The sequence below is a fragment of the Myotis yumanensis genome, unplaced genomic scaffold (genome assembly GCF_028538775.1).
Source record: "Myotis yumanensis isolate MYYU_CA2020_CCGP unplaced genomic scaffold, mMyoYum1.0.hap1 SCAF_2, whole genome shotgun sequence".
In the NCBI taxonomy this organism is placed as follows: domain Eukaryota; kingdom Metazoa; phylum Chordata; class Mammalia; order Chiroptera; family Vespertilionidae; genus Myotis; species Myotis yumanensis.
The window spans coordinates 132,627,326-132,654,966 of NW_027223753.1; the positions used below are offsets into that span (position 1 = coordinate 132,627,326).

A 27,641-nucleotide genomic window follows, 5' to 3' on the forward strand; every position below is an offset into this window, starting at 1 on the left:
TAACATTAAAGGAATTTGAAAAGTAGTCACAGAAACAACAAAACCTAAGCTGCTCAACACTTGAGTAGATTGATTCATCATCCCTCAGTAAAGAGCCTAACAAAAGCGGAGGTGTGCTCATTTCCAGATCTAAATGCTATTTATCTCAGTCTCTGCTGTTCTGCATAAGATGCCCACCTTTAAAACAAAAATTATGTGATGTGGAAGAAAGAATGAAAAAAGCAACATATGGTCAAGAGACAATGCAATCAACACGATCAGGTTTGGATATGACACAGACATTGGACCTATCAGACAGGGAATTTTAAAAAATCATAATTAATATGTTGAAGGCTCATTGGAAAAGATGGGACAACATGTATGAACAGAAAAGAAATTTCATGAGAGGTAAACATTTTAAGAAAGAAGCAAATGAAAAATACTAGAAATGAAGATGCATCCTTTTAATTATATTAATTAGTAGACTCAATGCAACTGAGAAATTGTTGAAGTTTCAATTGAATTTACCCAAAATTAATCAGGCTATGTGCTAATAATCTTTAAATAATAACATAGGCATATTCAACTTCTTTTTTCCCTCAATATGTTGGGGAAATCTTTATAACAAGTATATAATAATATGAATAAGCTTAATACTATGCCTGGCAAAAAAGTAGGCACTCATAATGTTTAATGAAGGAATTACTGCTATTTGTCAATGAATAAATTTAGTCATTAATGAGAAAAGAGAGATAAAATGGGAAATCACTTACTATAATCTATGCTAAATTGAGCAACTCCAGAACCAGGATAGTAGGAACCTTTCTCCACAGTGATAAAACAATGCTTATTTTGTCTTTCTTGAATAATTTCATCTACTCTTGCAGTTCCTTGATTCATCAAATTCCAGCCTCGCATACATCCATCTAGACGAGGATTAATCTAACAAAATAGAATATACGTCAAGGAGTGCATTTTTAACTTGTCAGACTGATAGTGGCTTAACTGATTATAGAAACAGGTTTTCACTTAGAGGGAAAATCTTTTCTTTTTGCATTTACCACACAGGTCTGTCTTGCCAATGCTTGAGTCTGATGGCAAGACAAATCTGTGTAGTAAATGCAATTAGAGAAAAATAGAAACCAGCATAGAGCCCAGGGCCACAGCTAGACACATATATGGAACTTGAGAGCAGGAAAGTTACTCCTGAATGCCATAGAAGAGGCATGTAGGGCTTGAGGTTCAAAATTATTAGTATCTTAATGGAGGCCTGTGATGACATAAACTCACTTTACCTGGAAAAGACTATCCATCTAAAGAACACTTTGAAAAGAAAATTTTAGATAAAATTCAAGATATTAAAAATATTTTTTAAATGACATCAAAGAAAAGACTATCAGAAGGATAGTCTTTTCCAGGTAGTGAGTTTATGCCATCACAGGCTTCCATTAAGATCAGAATAATTTCTAATACCTCAAGCCCTACATGCCTCTTCTATGGCATGCAGGGGTAACTGTCCTGCTCTCAAGTTCCATATATGTGTCTAGTCGTGGCCCTGGGGTCTATGCTGGTTTCTATTTTTCGCTAATTGCATTTACTACACAGATTTGTCTTGCCATCAGACTCAAGCATTGGCAAGACAGACCTGTGTGGTAAATGCAATGAGAGGACCTCACGTGTTTCCATTCTTTAGCCTCACCATGGCAGCCAGTCAGACTGAAGATATGTGGTGGCCATATCATAAATAGTTGATTCTTTTTGAATAATTTATTTTATTGTTAAAATGTCTGGATTTATCAATTTCAAAGAACAGATATATTCACTCTGACATGGGTTAACTAATTCAGGTTTTATATCGTATTACAGAAATCTTAACTTAAGGTAACTGTGAATTGCCATGAGTGAAAGATAGATATAAAATAGTAAATATTTAAGTTAAATCAGCAGGTGCAATTGGCAGATCCATGAATACAGATGAAATATTTAAAACTCTCCAAGGACAGTGATTAGTCTCCTTCATGAAACCTATTCCACAGTTATTAGATAAACATCATATTCAGAAAATCATCTACTGTATGTAACTTCAATTTATGACACGCTGCAGTCATACTCCTAGTAAAGATTTCTTAAATAAAAAAGTTCCACCTTATATGCCATTCTTATCTCCCAAATTTAAGTTCTAAAGTAGACCTAAGAAAGCTCTTTAATTGACTTTATAAAATAATGTATTTTGGGATTCAAATATATGTAGTTTTATGTTTAATGGCCATGTACAATTATGATGTTAGCCATGAATTAAAGCTTAAGAATTTAAAATTTTCTATTTCACTGCAAGCAGGAATAGAAAAAGGTGGTTCTCTTCCCAAAGTGGAAGACAAGCTTATCAATTACGTGAAGCATTGCTTCCAATGACTGACCAGGAGGCCTTTCAAGATCTCTGACAGTAGAGGAAGTATCTTTAAGAAAATAGTTCAGTTTGTTAAAAATGTTCACCTTATTTCATTTTTGTAACAGTTGCTATATGGCTGTCCTTTTTATAATGCATAGTGAGAACTTTCCCTATCATGGCTAATAAATGTTTTCCAAGTTCTGGTGCCAAAATAAAATTTAAAAATAATAAAATTGCTGGAGGTTAAATGGGCTCAAAAACACTACACTCATTTTTCTGTTTTCTTAATATAACTTCAAGGGCCACTAATGTTATTTTTCCATGTTCAATTCAAGTTGTCACAGTTGGTATGTTCGATAAAATAACTTCTTTAGACTTTGGCAATATCTTTTCAAATCTATTACAAACAAAAGGAATTCATCCCTGATGAACGAATGTAAAAAGCTTGGATCCTTACCGGCTTAATGAGTGTATTCCTCAGTATCCGAGGTAAGCCTGCAAAGTATACTTTGGTTTCTACAAATCCACTTGTAGACTTAAAAAGGCTCTCCGGTTTATTTATATTCATTATGGCTTCTCTAGCTATTTTCACGCTAATACTGTGTTCTAATTCTTCCACAGAGACCTACAATTAAAAAGACAGAGATTATCAAACAACCAAACATCCTTGAATGTCATATTAAATACTAATTTTGAATAATCCTGTTAATATTCCAGTAAATAGTTTTCCTAATTTGCCCCAATACACTTGAAATGTCAACTGATTATAAAGGTGATAAAAATGTGTTTTAAATGAATAGTACATGATTAAAAATTAAATGACTGTATTTTAAAGTTTAAAAAAATCAATGTTATTCTGTTAAATTTAAACATCCAATTAAAATATGTATCCTTCAAGCCAGTATGTCATGAAATGGATAGTTTTTAAAAAGTGAGTCACTCTACAAAATCTTAGAAAATGTTTGTGTTCTTACTTGACAATTGTATTATAGTACACATAAAGAATCAATAATGTAAATAAATTCTTCATATAAATTACGAGAAATCAGTACATCCATCATTCTGGTTATTACACAAAAAATAATATTTTGTTTCAAAATTCCAAAGTAATTGAGATCATTAGGAAGCCCAAAACATGAAATTTTAACTTTTTTTCCAATTTTGAAAGTAGTGTGGGTTCTAAAATAAAGGTTGGTAGTAATGGTAAACAACAATTAAGAAATCCTATAAAGGCAATCCAAAGAACCATTGTTGCAATCTCATGTAAAACTGTATCATTCAACATGCAAATTTTTCATTTACTAATTATTAATGGAGGCCAAACAAAAGGCATATTAAAACACCACTATAGAAAGAAAACCTATGCTCTAAAGCAAAATAAATTTGGTAGCATGTACAGATTTAGGCAGTGTACACTCTCTCCTTAATATAGCTAATCAAAAAATAGATCTAGAGACAGAGAAGCATCGATCGATGCTCAAATCTCAGAGGGAAGGCAGGAGAGGGTGAGGCTAAGGGGGAGAGATCAACCAAAGGACTTGTATGCATGCATATAAGCATAACCAATGGATACAGACACGGGGAGGGGGGGTGAGGGCATGAGTGGGGGTATAGGGGAACAATGGGGGGATAAGGAAGGACACATTTGTAATACCTTAATCAATAAAGGAAAAAAAATATATATAGCTAATCATGTCACTTTGCCCTAATGACTATTCCCTCTTTGAAAGACATTTCTTTAAAAAAAAAAAAAAAGGGTGGGGGGGGTGGGACGGACATGTTCCTAATAACCTTGGTTCTTCTGCCTTATGATTTCCTCTCAGTCTCCTTGCTAGATCCTCCTCTTCTTCTCAATCTCTATAAGCCCAGAGCTCAGCTTCCTGACCTTTTTCCTTTAGCCGCGCAAGTATTTCTAAATGGGAACTCTATGCTCCACTCTAGAGCATTTGGAAAATGTGGGGTGGAGGGGGTACTTTTAGTTGTCACAAGGAGTAGGAAGTATGCTGACATTGTAATATGAAGGATAATTGTGCAAAATAAATAACAAAAAATCCAATATCTTGCAAACCTTCTAAATAACCATACTGGATATTCTTGTAGGGCAGCGGTTCTCAACCTGTGGGTCGCCAACCTGTGGGCTGCGACCCCTTTGGGGGTCAAACGACCCTTTCACAGGGGTCGCCTAAGGCCATCGGAAAACACATATATAATTACATATTGTTTTTGTGTTTAATCTTAATTATGTTCAATTTGTAACAATGAAAATACATCCCAAATATCGATATTTATATTACGATTCATAACAGTAGCAAAATTACAGTTATGAAGTAGCAATGAAAATAATTTTATGGTTGGGGGTCACCACAACATGAGGAACTGTATTAAAGGGTCGCAGCATTAGGAAAGTTGAGAACCATTGTTGTAGGGCATACTCATGCTTATAATTATTTAAGTTTGTGTATATATAAACACAAAATATTCATTGTACTATTTTAGCATTTATTGAATTTTTCAAGAATGTAAGTCTTGCAAACCAAAGATAGGTTAATGTTTGTTTTGTCTGGTTCTTTGACAAGAATTTTAACCATTTTGGAAAATTACTATTACTGATGGCAACCCCATTTATGCAGTTATGGTATTTGAGTTGCCAGTACAATACTCAGCATGTCTTCATTTATAGCTTCCACATTATTCATTATTATATGTATAGGAGCAAAATTTGACAAGTATTATACTTGTCAATTAATATTGATTGTTTAGAATGATTATTATATCTCATATTTGGGATAATATTCACAGGGGTCGCCTAAGACCATCGGAAAACACATATATAATTACATATTATTCATTATTCTATGTAGAGGAGCAATTAATTTATTAATAAACCATCCAAATAATTTAAGGATTAAATTACTATTACTGATGGAAACCCCATTTATGCAGTTATGGTATTTGAGTTGCCAGTACATTACTATTACTGATGGCAACCCCATTTATGCAGTTATGGTATTTGAGCTGCCAGTACAATGCTCAGCATAAGTCTTCATTTATAGCTTCCACATTATTCATTATTCTATGTATAGGAGCAAGATTTGACAAGTATTATACTTGTATTGAACATTTACAAATTGAAATATAAATTCTTATAAATTGCTTTCCTTCATGTATATAATAATTGAAGCATTCTATTGGTTTCTATTAGGGATATGTGAAGGTGGTTTTCATTATTGATGCATTTCATTATAGGATAGTAAAAGAACATTATAAATATTTGGGCAATGGATGAGAGAGTTTAGAACCGCCAGTTGATATACTCAATTTCATGGCCTTTAACCCACTCTTTATGCTAAATATTTGAAAGTTTATATGTACCTTGAAGGCTTGACCTTAAAAATATACCCAGAATCAGATCACTTCTCACCACTCACACGATCAATACTCCAGCCAAAACTACTATCTTCTCTCTTCTAGGTTATTGCAATGATCTCCTGGCTCCATGTCCTATTCTACCCTTATTCTCTATTATCTAGTTTCCACAAAGCCATGAGGACCTAATCAAGATTATCTTTAAAAATGCAAATTAGATTATGTCATGTCTCAAGATCATCAAATATCTTTCTACTTAGCATAAAATCCAAGTCCTTGTGCTCGCTTCGGCAGCACATATACTAAAATTGGAACGATACAGAGAAGATTAGCATGGCCCCTGCGCAAAGGATGACACGCAAATTCGTGAAGCGTTCCATATTAAAAAAAAAAAAAATCCAAGTACTCACTATGTTCTCCAACCCTACATGATGTTATTCCAGATCATATTTCTAACCTCATTTTCTACATGCTCTCTTTCTGTCTCACTCCACTGCATCTAGACTGACCTTTGTGTTATTCCTCAAACACATCCTCTTGCCTAAGACTCTGTACTTGCTGTTCATATGGCACAGAATCATCTTTCCCCATATATTTCTCATGACTTTTGCCTCAAATATTTGGTCAAATGTAATCTAATCAGAGATAGCTTTCCTGATTCCATTTGCACATTCACCATCATCATTCTCTATTGCCTGGCCTTCTCTTTTTCCTCATAGCATTCATTATTATATCTGACATATCTATTTATTTCTGTATTTGTGGTTTTCATCTCACCACTACTAGAATGAAAGATCCATAAGAGCAGTGATTTTATTTTATTCACTGTTGCATCCTCACCACCTAGACAGAATATCACATAAAGTGCAATAAATATTTTGCTAAATGAATGAAATTATTATATAAATTATAGATTTCCAACCAATATTAGGATTAAACTCAAATATGAGATATAATAATCATTCTAAACATTCAATATTTATTTATTTGCATTATAGTCATTCTAAGTACTTAATAATTACACATTCTATTCACTTTAGCTGAATTATAAAATAATTGTCATGCATTTCAATTTTGATTTATTTTTAAAGTATTTTACTTTAAATTTTTAAATAATTTAAAATTAGTGAAATGGTCATTTTATAGTAAATACTCTACTAACTTAAAATATTTATTTCAAATAATTTCTGTGCTGAATAAATTTGTTCAGCAAAATAGTATAATTTATTAATAAACCATCAAAATTATAAGCTGGTAAAATAGCACGTAGTAATTTTTTAAAACAAAAGATATAGAGTGAGAAAAAAATCCTACTTATATGGTGAGGAGGAATTCATAAATTATTAAAATATTGAATTAAGAATTTAATAAAAACTACCAATACCAAATTTATTACCAGATTAAAGTTTTTCTCTGACTTGTTTATAGTTCTTACATTTTATTTTTATATAAAATTGCATTGTTTATAAAGGAATAATTTAATTAAAATGTTTTAATTGAAACATGCATATACATTAAATACTTTCTTTTAAACAAGGATCATAAACATAGGGGACAAAATGCATTAAACTGAATTGCTGCCTTACATCCAACCATTAATCTTGCCTTCAACAGTATGATTCATTGACAATTTTTTGTTTGTTTTTAAATATTTCCCTTCTGTTTTCTTGATTCTTGTATTAAATTTATGGGGTGACGTTGGTTAATAGGATCATATAGTTTTCAGGTGTAGATTTCTATGATATAAGATCTGTGTGGCCACCACCAAAGTCAAATCTTCTTCTGTCACCATATATTAAGTCCCCTTTTATAAATAAAATTTTAAAAAATAAATACAATCTACAACTCATGTTGTTAATCTCATAGGTAAATATTTACCTTCTTCCTTATACATAATATATTCTACTTAGACATTTATCAAAATTCTCCTCCAAACAGCTATTTTCTATTTGTATAAACTCATTGGGGGAAATGTTTGTCCTCTTGCTGAAAGTGATTTTAGTGATTTGAGATATGTGTCTGGGACATTAGGCAGTAAAATATATCCTTTAGCTAGATTCATAAACTGCTCTTGATACAGGGGTAATAGGAGAGACATAGTAGCAAAGCATCTAATGAGAGCATACAAAGTCAGAAAATTTTAGTGATTTTTCTGACAGTTGCATCTAAACCTGTGCAGACAGTATTCTTTTAGAGTTAGGAGCCCAAAATCTATGGCTATCAAAGGACAGAAAGCCCTTCTTTGGTGAACCACATTTGTGCTCAACTGATTTTATCACTCCTTCTACTGTAGCATATTTCACATTACATTGCATTAGTCCATAAACCCACACAGATATGGACAACTAATTCATAAGGCAACATCAACTACTAAATTGTGAGGTGCTAAGTTCAAGAGTAAGAAAGACCAGTTCTTAGGAACTTAGCACTTTGAAAGTGCTCACCTTACGTTTATTGAATATCTGAGTGCATGAGTGGGTAAATAACGGAATGAAATGATTTAGTGATGACTTCATATAGCATCGCCACATGGACTTCTCATCAGCTCCCACAGGCACAGAAAGTTCCTCTTTGGGGTACCACATTCTAAGGTGAAGCTGATCTTAGCTATCCTCTCCTGGAAGTAATGATTGGTTCTATTGCAGAAAAGAATTCTCCTCACTATAGACTTGCAGTAATCCCTTCTCAAAGAAAATCTCCACTATGATCCAGTTGATTAAAATGTTATTGATTATTAAAATGCAGGCTCATGATTAGGGATTATCTAAAAATGCTAGTTTTTAGGCACTCTGATTGCTACCAGCTAATGTAAACTGTACAAACTGATTATCTATATGCTAATATTTAAAGCTGAAGTAAATTTGATTTTGTTCCTAAGTGTAATTCTTTACATTTAAAAAAAAATTGTTGGCTATCCAGTATACCTGTCCGTGATCAGTGGTGTCTTTACATAAACTAGTTTGCCAGCTAATAATCTCTGAACTATTCACCCAGTGACAGACACTAAAAGGGGTAAGAAGCTAAAGACAGACAAGGTCAGGCAAATAACTGGAAATAACTTCAGTTATGAGAAATCTTAAATATATTAAGTGAGGTTATCCTTCCTCAGACTGTTTCATGGATTTGCAGTACATAGAATATACTTCATATAACATCAGATTAAAACCAAATCCACTTAGGTTTGGTACCACTAAACCTAATAAAAATAAATTATTAATGATTTTATACAAACTGTATCAAAGTGGACAGATTCTTTATGAAATCTGAACAACATACCATATGCCATAGACCATTATTAATAACTTTGCCTCCAGTTGTGACTTGGGTTGTATGTTCATTCTTAAACTGAATTTCAAGCTTTCCGTCACGAAGTGCAATCAGGAGCCAAGCTGAGTGGTCAAGAGCTTCTGTAAACAGGATAACACCTTCGGAATCATATGTCCGGAAATCAAATGTGGCTGAAAATCTAAATAACAGACAAAGAGAGAGCCTTAATAATGAGAACATGGAAGGCTCAATGTATTATTCTTTTTTTTCTTGTACTGGCAAAAAGCAGTATGTTGAGTCAACTATTTCCGTCCCTGGAATTAATAAAAGAAAAGGGCAGAATTAGATTGTTGGTGCATTATCTCTGGCTCCATGTGTGTTTAAAATCAAGTTATTAAATTTTCTTGCTTATTATTGGAGTCTTTTTTTTCCCCCAGAGAACAGATACTTTGGTAATTTTTCATCTTTTTTTGGCATTTGTTTTGAAGGCACTCTTTCAAATGTTGGAATTAAGGCACATGTACAAATATTAGACATATTGAATCTCTTCTGGAACCTTTTATACACTATATAATCTGATTAAGATTCTTTTATTGCCGTATCTGTAAGTGGTTAGTGAAAGATATTACAATTTCATGATTGGTTTATCCATCAAAAAGCATATATTCTCCCTATGATTTCATATGTGTCAGGAAGGAATCACTCAGCATCTGAATGATTGCAAACACAGTTAAGCTTTCATGTGTGGTAGAAAAAGTAAAGTCAAAAGCTTTAAAATTTATCTATTAGCTTGATTTCAAAGCGTCTCCCAAACTCTAATAGCATAAATCACTATACTAGATTACATGGTAAAAAATTTTAAAAGATATAGTCTAATATTAGCAAACCAAATACAACAATACATTGAAAGGATCATATAGCATGATCAGGTAGAATTTATTCCAGGGATGTAAGGATGATCCAACATCCACAAATCAATCAATGTGATATACCACATTAACAAAATGAAGAATAAAAATCATATATTATCCCCATAGAAACAGAAAAAATATTTGATAATATTCAACATCCATTTATGGTAAAAACTCTCAACAATGTGGGTATAGAGAAAAACATAGCTCAACATAATAAAGGCCATATGACATACCAACAGCTAACAACAATACTCAATTGGGAAAGTGAAAGCAGAAACAAGACAAGAATGCCCACTCTTGCCACTTTTATTAGACTAGAGAAAGAAATAAAAGGTATCCAAGTCAAAAAGGAAGAAGTAAAACTCACTATTTGGAAATGGCATATATATAGAAAACCCCAAAGACTCCACCAAAAAACTGTTAGAACTAATAAAATGTTCAACAAAGCTGCAGGAAACAAAATTAATGTACAGAAATCTGTAGTGTTTCTATATGCTAATAACAAACTATCAGAAAGAGAAATTAAGAAAACAATTTCATTAACAATGTTATCAAAAAGAATAAAATACGTGTACCTAGGAATTAATTTACCTAAGGAGGTGAAATACCTATACACTGAAAAGTATAAGGCGCTGATAAAAGAAACTGAAGAAGACACAAATAAATGGAAAAACATTTTGTGCTGATTGACTGGAAGAATTATTATTGTTAAAATATCCATACTACTCAAGGCAATCTACTGATTCAGTACAATCCCTATTAAAATTCCAATGGCTCCGCCCTCCAGCGACAGGGCCCTCTCTCCCAAGGCAGAAGGGTCTGGCCCTCCACAATCCTCCTTCTCCTGACCACTCAACTGTTCTCATCTCTCACTGGGGCTGGTTTTGTTTTCTTTCCTCTTTCTCCACCCACCTCTGTCTCTAGGTGTCTCCCTGTGTCTGTCTCTGTCTAAACCCCCTCCAGTGTGCTCTCTCTCTCTCTATCTCTGTTCTCTCTCTCTCTCTCTCTCTCTCTCTCTCTCTCTCTCTTTCAACCTCTGTCTCTCAATCTCTGTCTCTCTCTCTCTGGTTCTTCCCCTTTCTCCCCTCTCAGTTTTTCTCTCCCTTCTCTGTTTTTCTGTCCTTTGGTCATTCTCCCTCTCCCCCTGGCTCCCTCCGCTTCCTCCCACTGGAACTCTCTGTCTCTCCCATCCCTCAGAACCTTCTCTTCTCCATCTCTGTCGGTCCTCTTTCTCTCCCTCTCTACCTGCCTGGTCCACAGCCCACCCTTTCCCATTCCACAGAGTCTCTCCCCTTTTAGCCCCTTTTGAAGGGCACTGTCCAGTTCCATACCTGGGTACCCCCACGGTCATCTGGGCAGGGGGAACCACCTATTCAGTCCCCATGAGCTGTCTCCTCAAATCCCAGCCACAAAAAATTCCAATGGCATTTTTTCACTAAAGTAAAATAAATAATTTTAAAATTTGTATGGAACCACAGAACTTCCCCAATAGCTAAAGCAAGCTAGAGAAAGAACAGAGCTGGAGATGTCACACTTCCTGATTTCAAACTATACAGCAAAGCTATAGTAATCGGAATGGTATGATATTGGCATAAATATAGACAGATCAATGGAACAGAATTGAGAGTCCAGAAATAATCCCACACATTTATGGATAACTAATTCATGAAAAAGAAGTCAAAAACATACAATGGAGAAAGGACAGACTTTTCAATAAGCGGTGCTGGGAAAATTGGATAGCCCCCTGGAAAACAATGAAACTAGACCACTATCTCACACCATACACAAAAATTAAATCAAAATGGATTAAAGACCTAAAGCCATAAAATATGCAGAAGAAAAATAGCAGGTAAGCTTCTTGACATGTGTCTTAGCAATGTTTTTGTGAATCGACTCCAAAGGAAAGGAAAACAGAAGTTCAAATAAACAAATGGGACCAGATCAAACTAAAAAACTTCTACAAAGCAAAGGAAACCATCATCAAGATGAAAATGCAACCTATTGAACTGGAGAAGATATTTGCAAACTATACATCCAAGTAGGGATTAATATTAGAATATGCAAATAATTCACAAAACTCAACAACCACAAAAATCAACCGACTTTAAAAAATGGGCAGAAAATCTGACTATGTATTTTCCAAAGACATACTGAGAGCCAACAGGCACATAAAAAGATGTTCAGCTTCACCAATTATTAGAAAAATGCAAATCAAAACCACAATGAGATATCACCTCCTACCTGTTAGAATGCCTATTATCAAAAAGACAAGAAACAACAAATGTTGGAGAAGATGTGGAGAAAAGAGAACCCTCATAGACTGATGGTAGGAATGTAAATTAGCACACCATTATGGAAAACAGTATAAAGATTCCTCAAAAATTTAAGAAGAAAGTCACCATATGATCCAGCAATTCCACTGCTGTGTATTTATTCAAAGAATACAAAACATTAATTTGAAAAGATAAATGCACCCCTATGTTCACTGAAGCATTATTTACAATAGCTAAGATATAAAAAACAAAACAACTTAAGTGTCTGATGGATGAATGGATAAAGAAAATGTGGTACACACACACAACGGACCACTACCCAGCCATAAAAAGAATTAAATCTTGCCATTTGAGACAAAACAAATGGAGTGAAGTAAGTTAGATGGAGAAAGACTAATACTGCAAAATTTCACTCATATGTGGAATCTAAAACAAACAAACAATAACAACAAAAATGAGCAAAAACAAACTCAAACATATAATTAAGGACAGGTTGGTGGTACCAGAGGAGAATTGGGTGGGGAGTGAGTGAGAAGTCTGCAGGGGTCAATTTTATGGTGAAAGACAATAACTAGATTTTTTGTGGTGATCACTTTGTAATATATACAAATATCAAATTACTAGAGGCCCGATGCACAAAATTGTGCAAGAGTAGGCTTTCCTTCCCCTGGCTGCCAGCACCAGCTTCCCTCTGGCACCCAGGACCCAGGCTTCCCTCGCAGCCTTGGCTTCATCCAGAAGGTTGTCTGGAAGGATGTCCAGTCTAATTAGCATATTACGCTTTTATTATTATAGATAATGTTGTACGCCTGAGACATATTATGTCATATATCAATTTTACCTTCAAAAAAACAGATAAAGTCTAGCCATGTGTTCTGGGGTATCAGAGCTCTGGCAATGACTATTAAAGACTCTGGACATATATGTAGGTACCACAAGGGAGGAAAAATCTTAAGTATGCTATATTTTTAAATAACACGTATTGATTCAGTGCCCATAGGACATTTTCTAATGAGAATCAGCAATAAAGTTTCCAAGGGACCAGCAAATCAAAATGACTGAAAAAAGACAAAAGGGAATAGAAAAGTACTTGTATAATGATTAGTTAAAATAAAGATAATTTAACTTAAAAAGTTAGGATTTCAAATAATTGCGAAATAAAGTAAGGAATACACACCTTATCCCCACATACAGCAGTAATAACAACACAGGCACCATTTGCAACGGGGCACAAATCTACCTCAAATGGAACAAAGAAAAGGTGATAGGAAATATTCTAAAGATGTAAATGTGAAGTAAAGTGTGTTGAATGGATAGCAATGTAGTAGAAATTCACTGAACCCAAATTATTTTATAAGAAAAAGAATTTTGCTTAGAATAAGTGTTTCCATTTTTTTTCACACTCATCACATCTTGCTGACGCAAAGCATGTGTTATCTTGCCAAAACCTTAATCTGTGTATGCTCAGAATTTTCCATAACTTGATCCTATTATGGAGATAATTTCCTTCTCTTTGTAAAATCATGCTAAACCAGTAATTCTGAGTCCTGTCCTGTATGTTTTCTTTCTGAAATACATCAATATGCTGATTCATCACATTGGGGAACAATTCATTCTTTGTCAGAAGTATTATAGAGTAAAAAAATAGTGAATCTGTACTTTTGGGTAGAGTATCTGATTACAGGAAACAACAGGAGGGATTTGCAAAAAAAATAAAGTAATAAAGCGCTAGCTTGTTCTTCGTGTTGGTGAGGTTCATAAAAAATTCATCAAGCTGCACATTTCAGACATGTCCATTTCTGTACATATTATATCTCAATAAAAAGCTAAACTAAGTAACTAATTAAATAAATAATACCAGGAAAAATAATTATTTGGCCAATTTGATCCACTGTTAGAGCCCAAGCTATTATGAATTGTCTCTGAGAAAGCAATACCCCTGAACATGCCTGAAAGTATGCAAACATTACTTTTTTCTCTGTCATTCTCATTATTTGCATAGCAAGGAATACTGTCTCCAGTCTATCTCATCAGACAATACTATTTGCTCTGAGATATTAAAGGGGAAAACCAGGTCATAGTGGAAAATGAGTGTTGAAGGAGCACAATTACATCAGGGAATCATCTTTCAATGATTCTTAATGCAAAGATTTCTATGAATTTATAGTTAATGAATAATCACTCATATGTAATGAATTAAATTCTAGGTCACCATGCTTATTTAATTAAAATATTTTAAAATTTGGACTCTATAGCCAGTCTAAACATGTTTTCTTTACATTATTCCAACAAACCTCCAATTTCATTTTTTCAAAGAGTGTATAACTCTAAGACCCAGCACCAGCACCAGCCTGCCTTGCTTCACAGCTGGGCCTCACCTGGGCACTTCCAAACCTGATACAAATAGGAGGAATCTGAAGATCTCTCTGCTGACAATGCACCTTCCTGGAGACCCAAGAGACAATACACCCAGTGGACAGCTTCAGACCATACCAGATTACAACTCTACACATCCACAAGCAACACACTCAAGGGGAAGACTCAATTTGCACCAAAGCCCCACAGAAGCAAGTCCTGCTCCATAGGGGTGTTTCCTACAGCAGCTCTTCTGCTGTAGTTGCAACTGGTTCTCATAGCCAATTGGCCTGGTGGTCAATTTCTCCCAGTGATGCCAATAGCAATCAAGTCTCAACTACAACAAGACTGTGCACACAGCACACAAAGGGGTTCAACTAGAGGGCTTACATCAGGTGACTGGGAAGCCTGAGCCACTGGGCCCTATAGGACACCTACTACACAAAGCCACTCTACCAACTCCAGGAGAAATAGCAGTTCTACACAATACATACAAACAAACACAGGGAAATAGCCAAAATGCGGAGACAAAGAAACATGTCACAAATGGAAGAAAGCAAACTACTAGATACAGAGTTCAAAACCATGGTTATAAGGTTACTCAAGGATTTTCATGAGACCTTCAAGGGACTTAGTGAGACTTTCAAAGATCTTAGTGAGAAGCCAAAAACATGGAAAAGGACCATTCAGAAATTAAGCATATACTAACTGAAATAAAGAATAATTGACAGGGATTCAATAGTAGAGTAGAGGATTCTGAGAATCAAATCAACGATTTGAAATATGAGAGAGCAAAAACACCCAATCAGAAGAGCAAAAAGAAAAAAGAATCCAAAAATATGAAGATAGTGTAAGGAGCCTCTGGGACAACTGCAAGTGTACCAACATTCAAATTATGGGGGTGCCAGAATGAGAAGAGAGCAAGATATTGAAAACCTATTTGAAAAAATAATGACAAAACTTCCCCTACCTGGTAAAAGAAATAGACTTACAAGTCCAGTAAGCACAGAGAACCCCAAATAAGAGGAAATCAAAGAGGCCCACATCAAGACACATCATAATTAAAATATCAAGGCCTAAAGACAAAGAGAGAGGCTTAAAAGCAGCAAGAAAAAAAGCAGTTAGTTACCTGCAAGGGAGTACCCATACGACTGTCAGCCGATTTCTCAACAGAAATTATGCAGGCCAGAAGGGAGTGGCAAGAAATATTCAAAGTGATGAATAGCAGGGACCTACAAGCAAGATCACTCTACCCAGCAAAGCTATCATTTAGAATTGAGGGTGAGATAAAGAGCCTCACAGACAAGAAAAAGCTAAAGGAGTTCATCACCACCAAAACAGTAATACATGAAATGTTGAAGGGTATTCTTTAAGAAGAAGAAGAGAAGAAAAAGATAAAAAATCCACACAGACACCAGGAGGGTGAGGGCATGAGTGCAGGGGTTGGGGGGCAATGGGAGAGTAAGGACACATATGTAATACCTTAATCCGGGGGTCCTCAAACTACAGCCCGCGGGCCACATGCAAATACAAATATTGTATTTGTTCCCGTTTTGTTTTTTTTACTTCAAAATAAGATATGTGCAGTGTGCATAGGAATTTGTTCATAGTTTTTTTTTAAACTATAGTCCGGCCCTCCAATGGTCTGAGGGACAGTGAATTGGCCCCCTGTTTAAAAAGCTTGAGGACCCCTGCCTTAATCAATAAAGAAAAAAAATCCTATATAATAAAAGCATAATATGCTAATTAGACCGGATGTCCTTTGGACGACGTTCCAAAAAGCTGGGGCTGCAAGGGAAGCCCAGGTCCTGGGTGCCTGCTGGTGGCCAGAGGGAAGCCTGGGTCCCAGGTGCCAGAGGGAAGCCCAGGTCCTGGGTGCCAGAGGGAAGCCGGTGCTGGCAGCTGGGGGAAGGAAGGCCTACTCTTGCACGAATTTCATGCATCAGGCCTCTAGTATAACAATAAAATGACAATAAAAACATATATATCGGCAATTGAATCTAAAAATCAAAATAAATGAACAAGGAATCTAATGAACTTAAATTTGATTTAAGTAAATAAATAAACTGGTGAATAAAATAAAATCTGAGTCATGGGAATGGAACAGACTGAAGATTCTCAGAAGGAAAGGGGTAGGGGATTGGGAAGATATTAAGCAAAGATCTTATCTGCATATATGTATTACCTATAGTCACTGACAATTGGGTGGCAAAGGCCTGGGGTGGGGCAGGAACTGGGTGGAAGGGGACAATGGGGGAAAAAAAGAGGGACATCTGTAATACTCTCAACAATAAAGATTTTTTTAAAATTATTCTGTAGAAATATTTATATTGGGAAGAATGCTTATAGTGAACTGGTATTTGGAAAAAAGCAGATTACAAAACTACATGTACAGGATGACTTCAATGTTTGTCAAAGAATAAATACATATGTATAGGTAGGTAGGTAGGTAGAAAGAAAGAAAGAAAAGAAAAGAAAAGAAAAGAAAAGAAAAGAAAAGAAAAGAAAAGAAAGAAGGAAGACTGAAGGATCACTAGGAAGGCCAGCCTAGAATGATCCAAATTGGTTCTAGCATGAAAATTACATGTGTGAAGAGGCAAATTAACTTTATGGTTCCCCAAGTCATCTGAATGATAATATACCTAAATCATCTTATTTATAATGCAATTTCATACATTTCAAACTTTTGTAGTCCCCTCCTTCTTCTGTTCTAACCTGCCTACTGCTAGAAATTATCATTGACAGTGGTACCTTACCTGATAAAATCCGGTAAGCGAAATTTTAGATATAAAACAACCCCTACGAACTGCTCTGCCAAGTAAAGGAGTTCATAATTTTTCTCAAGGTTCAAGGAAAGGCACACTGGAACAGCCTGGAGAAAAGAAAACAAACAAAACCTATAGTTAACTGCTTGTTTTTTGTCAGATTATGCATCCTTTCTCTGATTCCTAGTGTTCTTGTCAAATGTATCCTCCATGATACACTAAAATGAATTAAAGACACCCTGGTAATAATAAAGCAATAACCTTTACTTCCTTGTCTAGTCTAGCAGTGGAACCCCCCAAAATACGTGTTTTTTAAAATTTTGTTCAATGTGCATGGCTTTCTATTTTTGTCTTTAATATTTTCCTTTATAAATCACAGTCCAAAAACACAAACTTTTTCCTCTAGTAACAAGTGATCCCTTATTTAACTGATACAGGTATCAGACCTTCCATGAATTATGTCTGAAAATAATTTTTATTTAGAGTCAGAAGTAGGTGGGAAAATTAATGTACCAATAAATAGGACCTCATTTATTCACTCATTCATTATTAAGCAAAAAATTTCTGTGCAAAAACTATGCTATCTAGGTAGCAAAGGGAATACTGAAAAACCTGGATGGAATAAATGGAAATGAGATGTCATCATAGTCTCCAAGGAAGCTACAAAACAGTGATTTAGAATCATTAAATCTGAAATTAAGTACTTTTTTTTCCTAAAAATAAAAATAAACATTAAAATGGAAAGTCTTATAAATGGCTATTTTGGAAGGAATTATGTACATAGCACTGTATTAAATCTAGGTCCAGATAACATTTAATTTCATCTTAGAACTTTAATAAATCTATTCTGAGGCAGATGGTGATGTTTAACTACAACAAATACTTAAATCATAAGAGACTAAGTTACAAAATAGACATTCACACAGCATGGCATTTCAATTAAGTACTGTACTATTAAAGTCAGTACATAGGCAACTATCTTACCTTATCTTCCTTTATCAAATAGGTAGAATAATATTGAATGTTACATTTTGGGGGTACTTAAGCTTTGTCTTGAGGATAAAGAGGTATGTGTGTACATATGATTAAATCATTATTAAGGATTTTTGTCTCTTTTTTTAAAAAATATATTTTATTGATTTTAGAGAGAAAAGGAGAGGGAAAAAGAGATAGAAACATCAATGGTGAGAATCATTGATTGGCTGCCTCCTGCACACCCCCTACTGGGGATCAAGTCAGCAACCCAGGCATGTGCCCTTGGCCAGAATCGAACCTGGGACCTTTCAGTCTGCAGGCTGATGCTCTATCTATTGAGCCAAACCAGCTACGGCAGGATTTTTGTCTCTTTACTGTTTGCCTCAGAATCATATAAATTTCACTTTTACTTGAAAAAAAGTAAAGAAGATACAATAATTGGACTAAGGATCATTAACACATGATCCTTGTTTTTAAAAAAACTGCTTCAGAGATTGATCTATTCATCTCAATAAAGGAAAAACTAGAACCTACCCCCAACATTCAATTTCTGAGTCAATTATGTGTTAAATCTGAGTAACTAAAAGCAAATTTAAGAGATACAGATTAACAAAATCAAACTCTCTGAATTTTGATATATGTAAGTCCCACTAAATCTTCTAGTCTGACAATGTTTCCACCCAAGACTTTATGACAACTCTTGAAAGTACTAGCATGCCTAAGGCTTGATCAAAGTTGTCAGAATGGTGAATAAAGAAAAGTGGACACTGAGAAATGTTTTCATTAAAGTTTCTATGGAAGATTCTTTTTCTCACAAAGACCAGTATAAACCTCAGCTTTCCTTAAGTTTCTTAAATAAGCATATATTTTGTATTTTGTAAATGTACATGCTGTACTCTCTGAACTGTGACCCTGCAGCTTTTATTTTTACCCAGCCACTAATTATTCCTAATTGTTTACAACTTTACACATCCATAATTAGTAAATAGATTGTGACTCAGAGCCTAGATGGAACTACAGAAATTATTGTAGAACATCTGTATTTTCCTGACTTATCTCAGCTCTGTGGAAAAAAGTACCTGGATCTCTTATTTTAGAAAAGAGATGGTAAGTTTAGCATTGCAAAATGTTACCTCACAACTTTTCTGATCTTGGGCAAGTTTGAATCCTTTCTTCCCATCACAGTAACAAGAATAACCTCCAGGGTAATTGACACAAAGTTGAGCACACATGTTCTCAGAGCATTCATCCACATCTAGAGAAAAAGAGAACATAAATCTTAATATCTTCTAAATGCTCAACCCAACAGAAGAAGTATTCTGATTTTAGTTTGCGATATCAATGACAATAATGAAAGAAATTTCTGACATCAAATTACATTTAAACACTTGCATGAAAATTTAAATGAGTCACAAGTTTAATTTCTTTTTATTTACACACTGGAAACAACAAATTTAATATTTAAATTTTATTAATTAATACTTAACAAAAATATAACAAGTATACTAATTTCCTGGTTTTGAATTTGAAGGCAAAAAGACCAAGAGTCTCAAGTTAGTTGGCATTTCTGATTATATAATTCCATTGAGACTACCTTCCTATCCATTGCTTTGAAGATAAAGAAGGGAAAGTAGAGGGGAGGAGAAGGAAGGGGAGGATGGGAAGATAGGGATGAAAAGGTCCCTTTTAATTGAAGGTCAATGTAATTGAGAACTAAATGATAATATCAAAAACATTTGACTCTTCATGATGCAATGATTAATAGAGGCAATAAATTAAAGGGCATACCTGTATTTCTTCTTATTTTTATTAAAAACTCACTGTGCTATATGACCTCCCATATTGTGAAATCTTGTATATTGATCCCTGTCCCCATTTCATATTTTGAGAAAGTCATTCTTGAAAAGTTGTAAAAATATGCTTTAGCTAAAGCCCACTACTAAGATCCAGAGCTACTAAGATCCTGACCTTTTCAATGAATGAACCAATGATATCTTTGAAAATTCCCAAATTCATAAATGCTATTATAGCACACAACAGTTTAAAACAAAACCCCAATATTAGTGATCCCTCAATACCATTAAAATATTATATGATTAAAGTAATAAAATATTATATGTCATATAAATCTGTTATTTTGTTTCTTAATTGTTGTTCATGGAATAAAACTACAATATAGATGATGAAGTGAACTAATTACCATCTACAAATGGTTATGGTTTACTATAGTAATTTCTATCTGAAGTGGTGAGAGAGTAGAAATGACGTATGTGTGTCAGAACAAGCAGATATTTTTGGTGCATGCACGAAGAGATAAGGCCTCAAAATCTCAAGAGAAGTATATGTAGCTGAAAAAACCCTATTCTGAAATTATTATTGATTAGGGATATTTGTAGAGAGAAAGTAGATTAGAGGTTCAGGGGTTGGGGGAGGGCTACAGAGTTCTCTTTGGGGTGGTGAAGTTGTCTTAGAACAGATAATGGCCATGGCTGCATATCTATGTAAAATGTAATTAATGCCACTGAACTGTACACTTAAAAAAGGTTAAATGACCACATTGTATCTCAAATATAGTTTGTCAAAAACTGCTATTCATTTCATTAGTTTTAGTCATGGTATTAAATTCATTTTGAAACTTCAAAAAATTTAAAGGAGGATGTGAGATAATTTGTATATATCCATGATAAAAAATAAAAAAATAATAATCCACTATGACGTCCAAGCTACCTGAGGCACACATGGCAGCACTGCTGTGGCCAAATGAAGCAGCAACAAGTCCAAGGGCTCTTCCTAATCCACAGGCACTGACATTACTAATCAGTACTCTCTCATTTCTAGAACTTAGCTATCATTTGGTTATAATTAATTTTTTTCTTTCATATGCATTTACTTATAATAGAACTTTGTCATTTCTTATTTTATAATAAATAAAACTTACACACACAAAAATCATTGATAAGCTTGGTATAGAACTGAAGGTTTCTAACCACCCTTGTTGTAAGTAACTCCCACGTGATTTTTAAACTTGTCTTTTTTTTCTTTTTGTATGTGTGTGTTATTCCTTCCAGCTTGAAACTCCTTTTATCTTTGAATATTATTTAAGTGATGTGAGAATATGTTTATTTTGCTTTTATCGTACATTGGGAGGTCTCTAATCCATATTTAGCTTCGGGGGCCCACTGGAGTACTAACACTAAACCTAAAGACCATGTGTCTTGCATATTTTTACTTTGGAAGGAAGCCAATGATTATTCAATTGAACAAACTAAGATGGATTTGACCATCTTAGAAAATCTGATTGTTGATGTCAAACAGAACCAATGCTTCTAATACCAAATCAGGGTTCAAACCCACCCTCTCCACCATCAACAATGACATGACCACAACTCTACCTTCACAAGACTTTGATGTGGGATTGTATCTGTAACCTTCAGCACATTCACATTCAAAGTCTCCTGGGGTGTTCTTGCACACAGCTGTGCCACAAATGCCTGGCTTCACAGAGCATTCATCCACATCTATAAATGAAACCAATATATTAAAAGACATTTTTCCCATACCAAGCTAGCAAAAAACCCTTGATCTGTGTTTCCTGAATCTGGTTTAATATATGAAATAAGATAACAGAGTGGCCTGAGAATAACAAAATATTAAATCTATCATCATGTTTTAGTTCACTAAATATTATATCTTTATGCAAGCACAGAGAATTTGATTGATGTTTGCAATGTGTAGTTATGTAAATGAAAGACAGGGCTTTATTTATTGTCTTATCTACCAAGCTACAGTATGAAAATAAATGGGATAAAGGATTTACCATAAACATTTCTTTTAAAATATATATATATATATATATAATTGATTTTTAGAGAGAGAGGGAGAAGGAGATGAAGATGAAGAGAGAAACATCAATGTGAGAGCGAAACATCGGCTGCTTCCTGCATGCCCCCTACTGGGGATTGAGCCTGCAACCCAGGCATGTGCCCTGACCAGGAATCAAACAAGCAACCTTTCATTGAATGGGATGGAACCCAACCAACTGAGCCACACCAGCCAGAGCCACCATATTATTCATATGTGTTTCTAAATACATGTTTCTGAAATATGGTCTTAAAAGTATATACAATCTGCATTATCACAAATATAAAAAACAAATATGAGATGGCTTATCAGTCTTATGTTTTTCCCTTGGAAAAAAAATAGCTAAACTGCATATCATTATTGTTGCCTAAAATATTCAAGAGTGACTCAAATTTAAAGTGAGATTGAATACAGTCTCAAAGTATTTATAAAGCTGCAGTTAATCCAATACAAATTTTAATGCTAAATTAATATTCCTGAAATTTCAGATGTGTTTATTACATTACATAGTAGAGTAGGAGACAACGTATTGATTGCAATTAGCTACTAGATAAGAACCTGTAAAAACAAAGAAAAAAAAAGTGGTCCTAACTGGTTTGGCTTGGTGGACAGAGCGTCGGCCTGTGGACTGAAGGGTCCCAGGTTTGATTCCGTTCAAGGGCGTGTACCTTGATTGCGGGCATATCCCCAGTAGGGGGTGTGCGGGAGGCAGCTGATTGATGTTTCTCTCTCATCGATGTTTCTAACTCTCTATCCCTCACCCTTCCTCTCAAAAAATCAATAAAATATGTTTTTAAAAAAAAAGAAAGAAAAAAAAGTGATAGAAATAATTCAATGGAGACATAATTATAAGTGAACTTTTCTCATTTGTACTCTCTGAAGGCAAGTTTAGAATGAAAAATATACTTTCTACTTTAAAATGTTGGGAGTTGCCCTAGCTGGTTTGGCTCAGTGGATAAAGCATTGGCCTACAGACTGAAGGGTCCCAAGTTCAATTCTGATTAAGGGCACATGCCCAGGTTGTGGCTCGATCCCCAGTGGGGGGCATGCAGGAGGCAGATTATCAATGATTCTCTTTCACCATTGATGTTTCTATCTCTCTCTCCCTCTCCCTTCTTCTCTGAAATCAATAAAAATATGTATTTTTTAAAAGCTGGGAGTTTAACTTTTCCACAGACTAATAAGCAACATTTCAGACATTATTCTATTTTAAAAGACATGCACACTGGTCAGCGTTGCTCAATGGTTAGGTCATGGGCCTGTGCACCAGAGGGTCGCAGGTAGATTCCTGGTCAAGGGCATGTACCTGGGTTGTAGGTCTGGTCCCCACCCCCCTTCTCTCCCACCCACATTAGGGCACACATGGCAGGCAACCAATGTTTCTCTCTCTCTCTCCCTCCCCCACTCCTTCCACTCTCTCTAAAAATCAGAAAAAATATCCTCACTTCTAGGGTGAGGATAAAAAAATAATAATAATAAAATGACATGTACAAAATGACATGCACAAATATAATAGAATCAATCCCTGTGGTAAGGGAATTTCCCTGTATCTTGACTCCATAAGTGTCAGTATCCTGGGTGTGATAATGTACTATAGTTTTGTAAAATGTTACAATTAGGGAGAACTGGGCAAAGGGTTCATGGGATCTCTTTTTATTATTTCTTACAACAGCATGTGAATCTATATTACTTCAAAATAAAATATTTAATATTTTTAAAAGAAAGTAAAAACATATGCCTAAATTATTTGGCCTGAGAAAAATTGCAAGGAATTATTTAAATCATATGAGTTCAGGTTATAGCTCATTGATTTTATGACTCTACACTAACATCTAATGACTGATGAAAAGTTTTGTTCTTGAATTGTTTAGACATTTCCTGGCAACTTGATCCAAGCATATCCACATGTTGACAAAGGCCTTATTGTAATAGTTGTATACACATTCTTCTCAGAGTTCTGTACTCTATTAATTAGATGTCATGGATAAAAAGCTATGCAAATGAAGTACATAAGACCATATGTTCTGGTCAATCAGGACCTTCTTATTTATGAGTACTTTTTGTGATAATTTACATGCACATGTATAACTTCAGTGTATAAGGATTAAATAACTTTTAATGAAAAATATGCCACAAATTCTTTAGAAGAACAGACATTATGGGACTACCTTAATTATTTAAGTTTTTTAATGTAGTGTATGAATGGGTACTATTTGTTTATGGCATGCATATGGTATCTTGCATTATGATGGTTTTCTATAACTGATGTTCTAATGATACTGGTATTCTAAATGTTTAAACCTCAAACAGACTTTCATATAGGCAAATAAGAAAGATATATGGTTACAAACTAGGTATATGATTAGAAGAAACTGTTAGTTGATACACTTCACTTTAGTCATTGAACTGCACTTTAAATAATATTATAGTAAACTATACCCCACCAAACACTACAGTGCATTGAGGGGCAGACCTTTCCTTGACTATGAATTCAATTTGGTATATTTACCAAAGCAAATATGAATGGAGAAAACTTTACATTTTAATTTACTAATTTTTTTTTTTACCTTGCAGCAAAAAGAGACAGAGGCGGTAGAGGAGTAGTAAAAGAAAGAGAGAGAGGGAAGGAGGAGGAAGGAAGGAAGGAAGGAAGGAAGGAAGGAAGGAAGGAAGGAAGGAAGGAAGGAAGGAAGGGGAAGAAAGAAAAACTTATAGTTTCTTAAGGCAAAATTGAACTTCAGGCTGGAAATTTCCCTTTTTAGTCATCCACATACCTACCAATTACACTTGAAGATTTAGTTACAGCAGTTAAAGTAGTCTAATGGAAAAGACATGCAGAGATAAAAAAAAGTCAAAACTCGGGGAACAGAGAAGCATAAAGAAAAAAAGAAATATACTATAGCAAAATGACTGTTATAAAGCTAAATTGACAGGAATCATTAAAGTCTGAGATTTAAAAAAAACAAAAAACAGAAAAAAACAAGACTAATGACAAATGATGTGCTCTTAGATGTAAAATAAAGAAAGAAAGTCCGTGCTTCATTTTCCCCAAATTTCCAACAGGAAATGAGGTGTAAGAATGATGAAGGGTTTATATTGGAAATTAAGGAGATATTTCTGACAAGGAAATAAGCATTGTGTTGGATTTTTTCGTATAGTTGTTTATCTCATTGGAATAAAGGAAATAATATTATAGTGTCTGTCAAAGAAAGTATAAACAACAATTTTGCAAGCACTGTAGTATGCAAGGACTTGCACTGAAACTTCACTTTATCACCATATAACAAAATTATTTTTTATTTTTTTTTAATCCTCATCTAAAGATATGTTTTATTTTGAGAGAGAGAGAGAGAGAAACAACAATGCAAGAGAGAGAAACAAGGATCAGTTGCTTCCCGTACACACCCTGATAGGGGGTTGAACCCGAAATCTTTTGATGTACAGGACAATGCTCCAACCAACTGAACCACCTGACCAGGGCATAATGAAATTATTTTTAAAATGTGATCATGTGTGTGCACACATACATATGCAATAAAAAATATTCTATAAATATTAAATACAATAGGAAAACAATAAATAGCCTATAAAAAATTAAAAGGTAGTCCCATAATATCGAAAGGCTTCAAAGTGCATAGTAATGTATATTTATTATAACAGCTTATAACCAGAGAGTTTTCCAAGAATTTCCTGGGGAAATTTCTCTAACTGAATTTTGCTCTCACATGGTAAATATCTTCTTATTCTACCTTCTTTCTCTTACCTTTGCAGTCCTTTTTATTTGAAAGTAGAACAAAACCACTTTTACAAGAACATTGGTAACTTCCAGGTGTATTATCACAAATCTGACTGCAACCTCCATTTATGTTTGAGGGATTTTTGCATTCATTTATATCTAAAAACCAGAACATAAATTATTATTAAAGTGATAGAGCCTTCAGAAAATTTCTCAGGGGTTGATCCAGATAAGCCAAATGGGTATATCATACATACCAAATTCACACTTCTCTCCTTGCCAACCTGATTTACACTTGCAAGTGAATGTAGCCTGGCCATCTTTGCAGCTCAGGTATCCATCTTCATTGCATGGAAGAGGGTTGCACTGGTCTGGAATGGCTAAAGGAAATAGACATCTAGTTAATTTTTACCACATGCCATAGTAAATAAAATGATATACCTTTTGATAAAAATCCTGTGCATGCAATTTACCATAACTAAGATTAGGAAACAGCCTAAGTGCCCATCAGCAGATGAATGGATTAAAAAATTGTGGTTCATTTACACAATGGAATACTACGCTGTGATAAAAAAGAAGGAATTCTTACCATTTGCAACAGCATGGATAGAACTGGAGAGCATTATGCTAAGCGAAATAAGCCATTCAGAGAAAGATAAATATCACATGATCTCACTCATTTGTGGAATATAATGAACAACATAAACTGATGAACAAAAACAGATCCAGACACAGAGAAGCATCGATCAGACCATCAAACCTCAGAGGGAAGGCAGGGGAGGGTGGGGTAAGGGGGAGAGATCAACCAAAGGACCTGTATGCATGCATATAAGCCTAACCAATGGACACAGACACCAGGGGGGTGAGGGCATGAGCTGGGGGGTGGGGGAACAATGGGAGGATAAGGACACATATGTAATACCTTAATCAATAAAGAAAAAATTTTAAAAAAGAAGTCCTGTGCATAAAGCCTATAATAAATAAACAAAAAATTGTAAATCCTTCTTTCAAATAATACTTTTTCATAAAATATTGAGTCGATTAGACAATCTTTTTATTTTGCAAAAGGAAACTACTCTTATATTTGCAAATATATGCAGTATTTTATAACTGTAATTTAGATATTTTTTCATATATATTACCATACTTGACCATTAAAACAGTTCCATGAGATATACAGGACACATAAAACTACTCTCAATATTAATAGAAAAAAAATTGGGGACTTCCAATTTGGGCTAAAATGGAATAACAGAGACCAGATTTATCCTCCTGCCTTAGATAAATAGAACTCTGTCAAAATACATGAAATAATGGTTTTCAGACATTTAAGAAAAGGTAGCAGAGTACTGTGATCCTTAGGGGAAGGAATTTTCTTCATAAAATGTCAGAGCACTTTATCACCATCTTAATGACATGCCCATTTGTTTCTTTAGTCATTTGTGGTTTCTCTCTCCTCACGGGACACGGCAGGGTCCCTAGGTTCCTACACATTTCCACGCCTGCTTCTCCAGCCTTCCTAGTCAACTCAGCGAGTTCCTTCCATACTTCCCAAACAGCCCCCTCTGCTCAGGTTAGCTAGAGGAAAATTCTGTTTCTTGCAAAGAAAAACACTTTAAACCTAGCTGAAACTTAATTACCACATTTTTTTAAATGTACTCATAAGTTCAAGTTGTTTTGTAAAATAGTAATAAATTAGGAATTAAAATAATAGAAAGACCAATCAGAAATTGTTATCAAATTACTTTCCTGTCCTTTGGT

General features: G+C 34.5%; 1 protein-coding gene and 1 non-coding gene across 2 annotated transcripts in view; one reads left to right on the forward strand and one right to left on the reverse strand.

Moving 5' to 3' along the window:
- PROS1 (protein S) overlaps positions 1-27,641 on the reverse strand; it is an 83,378-nt gene that overhangs the window by 16,165 nt on the left and 39,572 nt on the right. The window contains exons 5-12 of the mRNA XM_070406037.1: positions 26,138-26,260; positions 25,908-26,039; positions 21,676-21,801; positions 19,417-19,538; positions 17,300-17,415; positions 9,011-9,200; positions 2,826-2,993; positions 753-921 (exon numbers count right to left, since the gene is read on the reverse strand). Of these exons, the coding sequence (XP_070262138.1) occupies positions 753-921; positions 2,826-2,993; positions 9,011-9,200; positions 17,300-17,415; positions 19,417-19,538; positions 21,676-21,801; positions 25,908-26,039; positions 26,138-26,260 (1,146 nt within the window). The remainder of the gene's footprint in view (positions 1-752; positions 922-2,825; positions 2,994-9,010; positions 9,201-17,299; positions 17,416-19,416; positions 19,539-21,675; positions 21,802-25,907; positions 26,040-26,137; positions 26,261-27,641) is intronic.
- On the forward strand, positions 6,013-6,120 carry LOC139004500 (U6 spliceosomal RNA). The gene has a single exon (XR_011470382.1). It is a non-coding gene; the product is annotated as a U6 spliceosomal RNA (small nuclear RNA).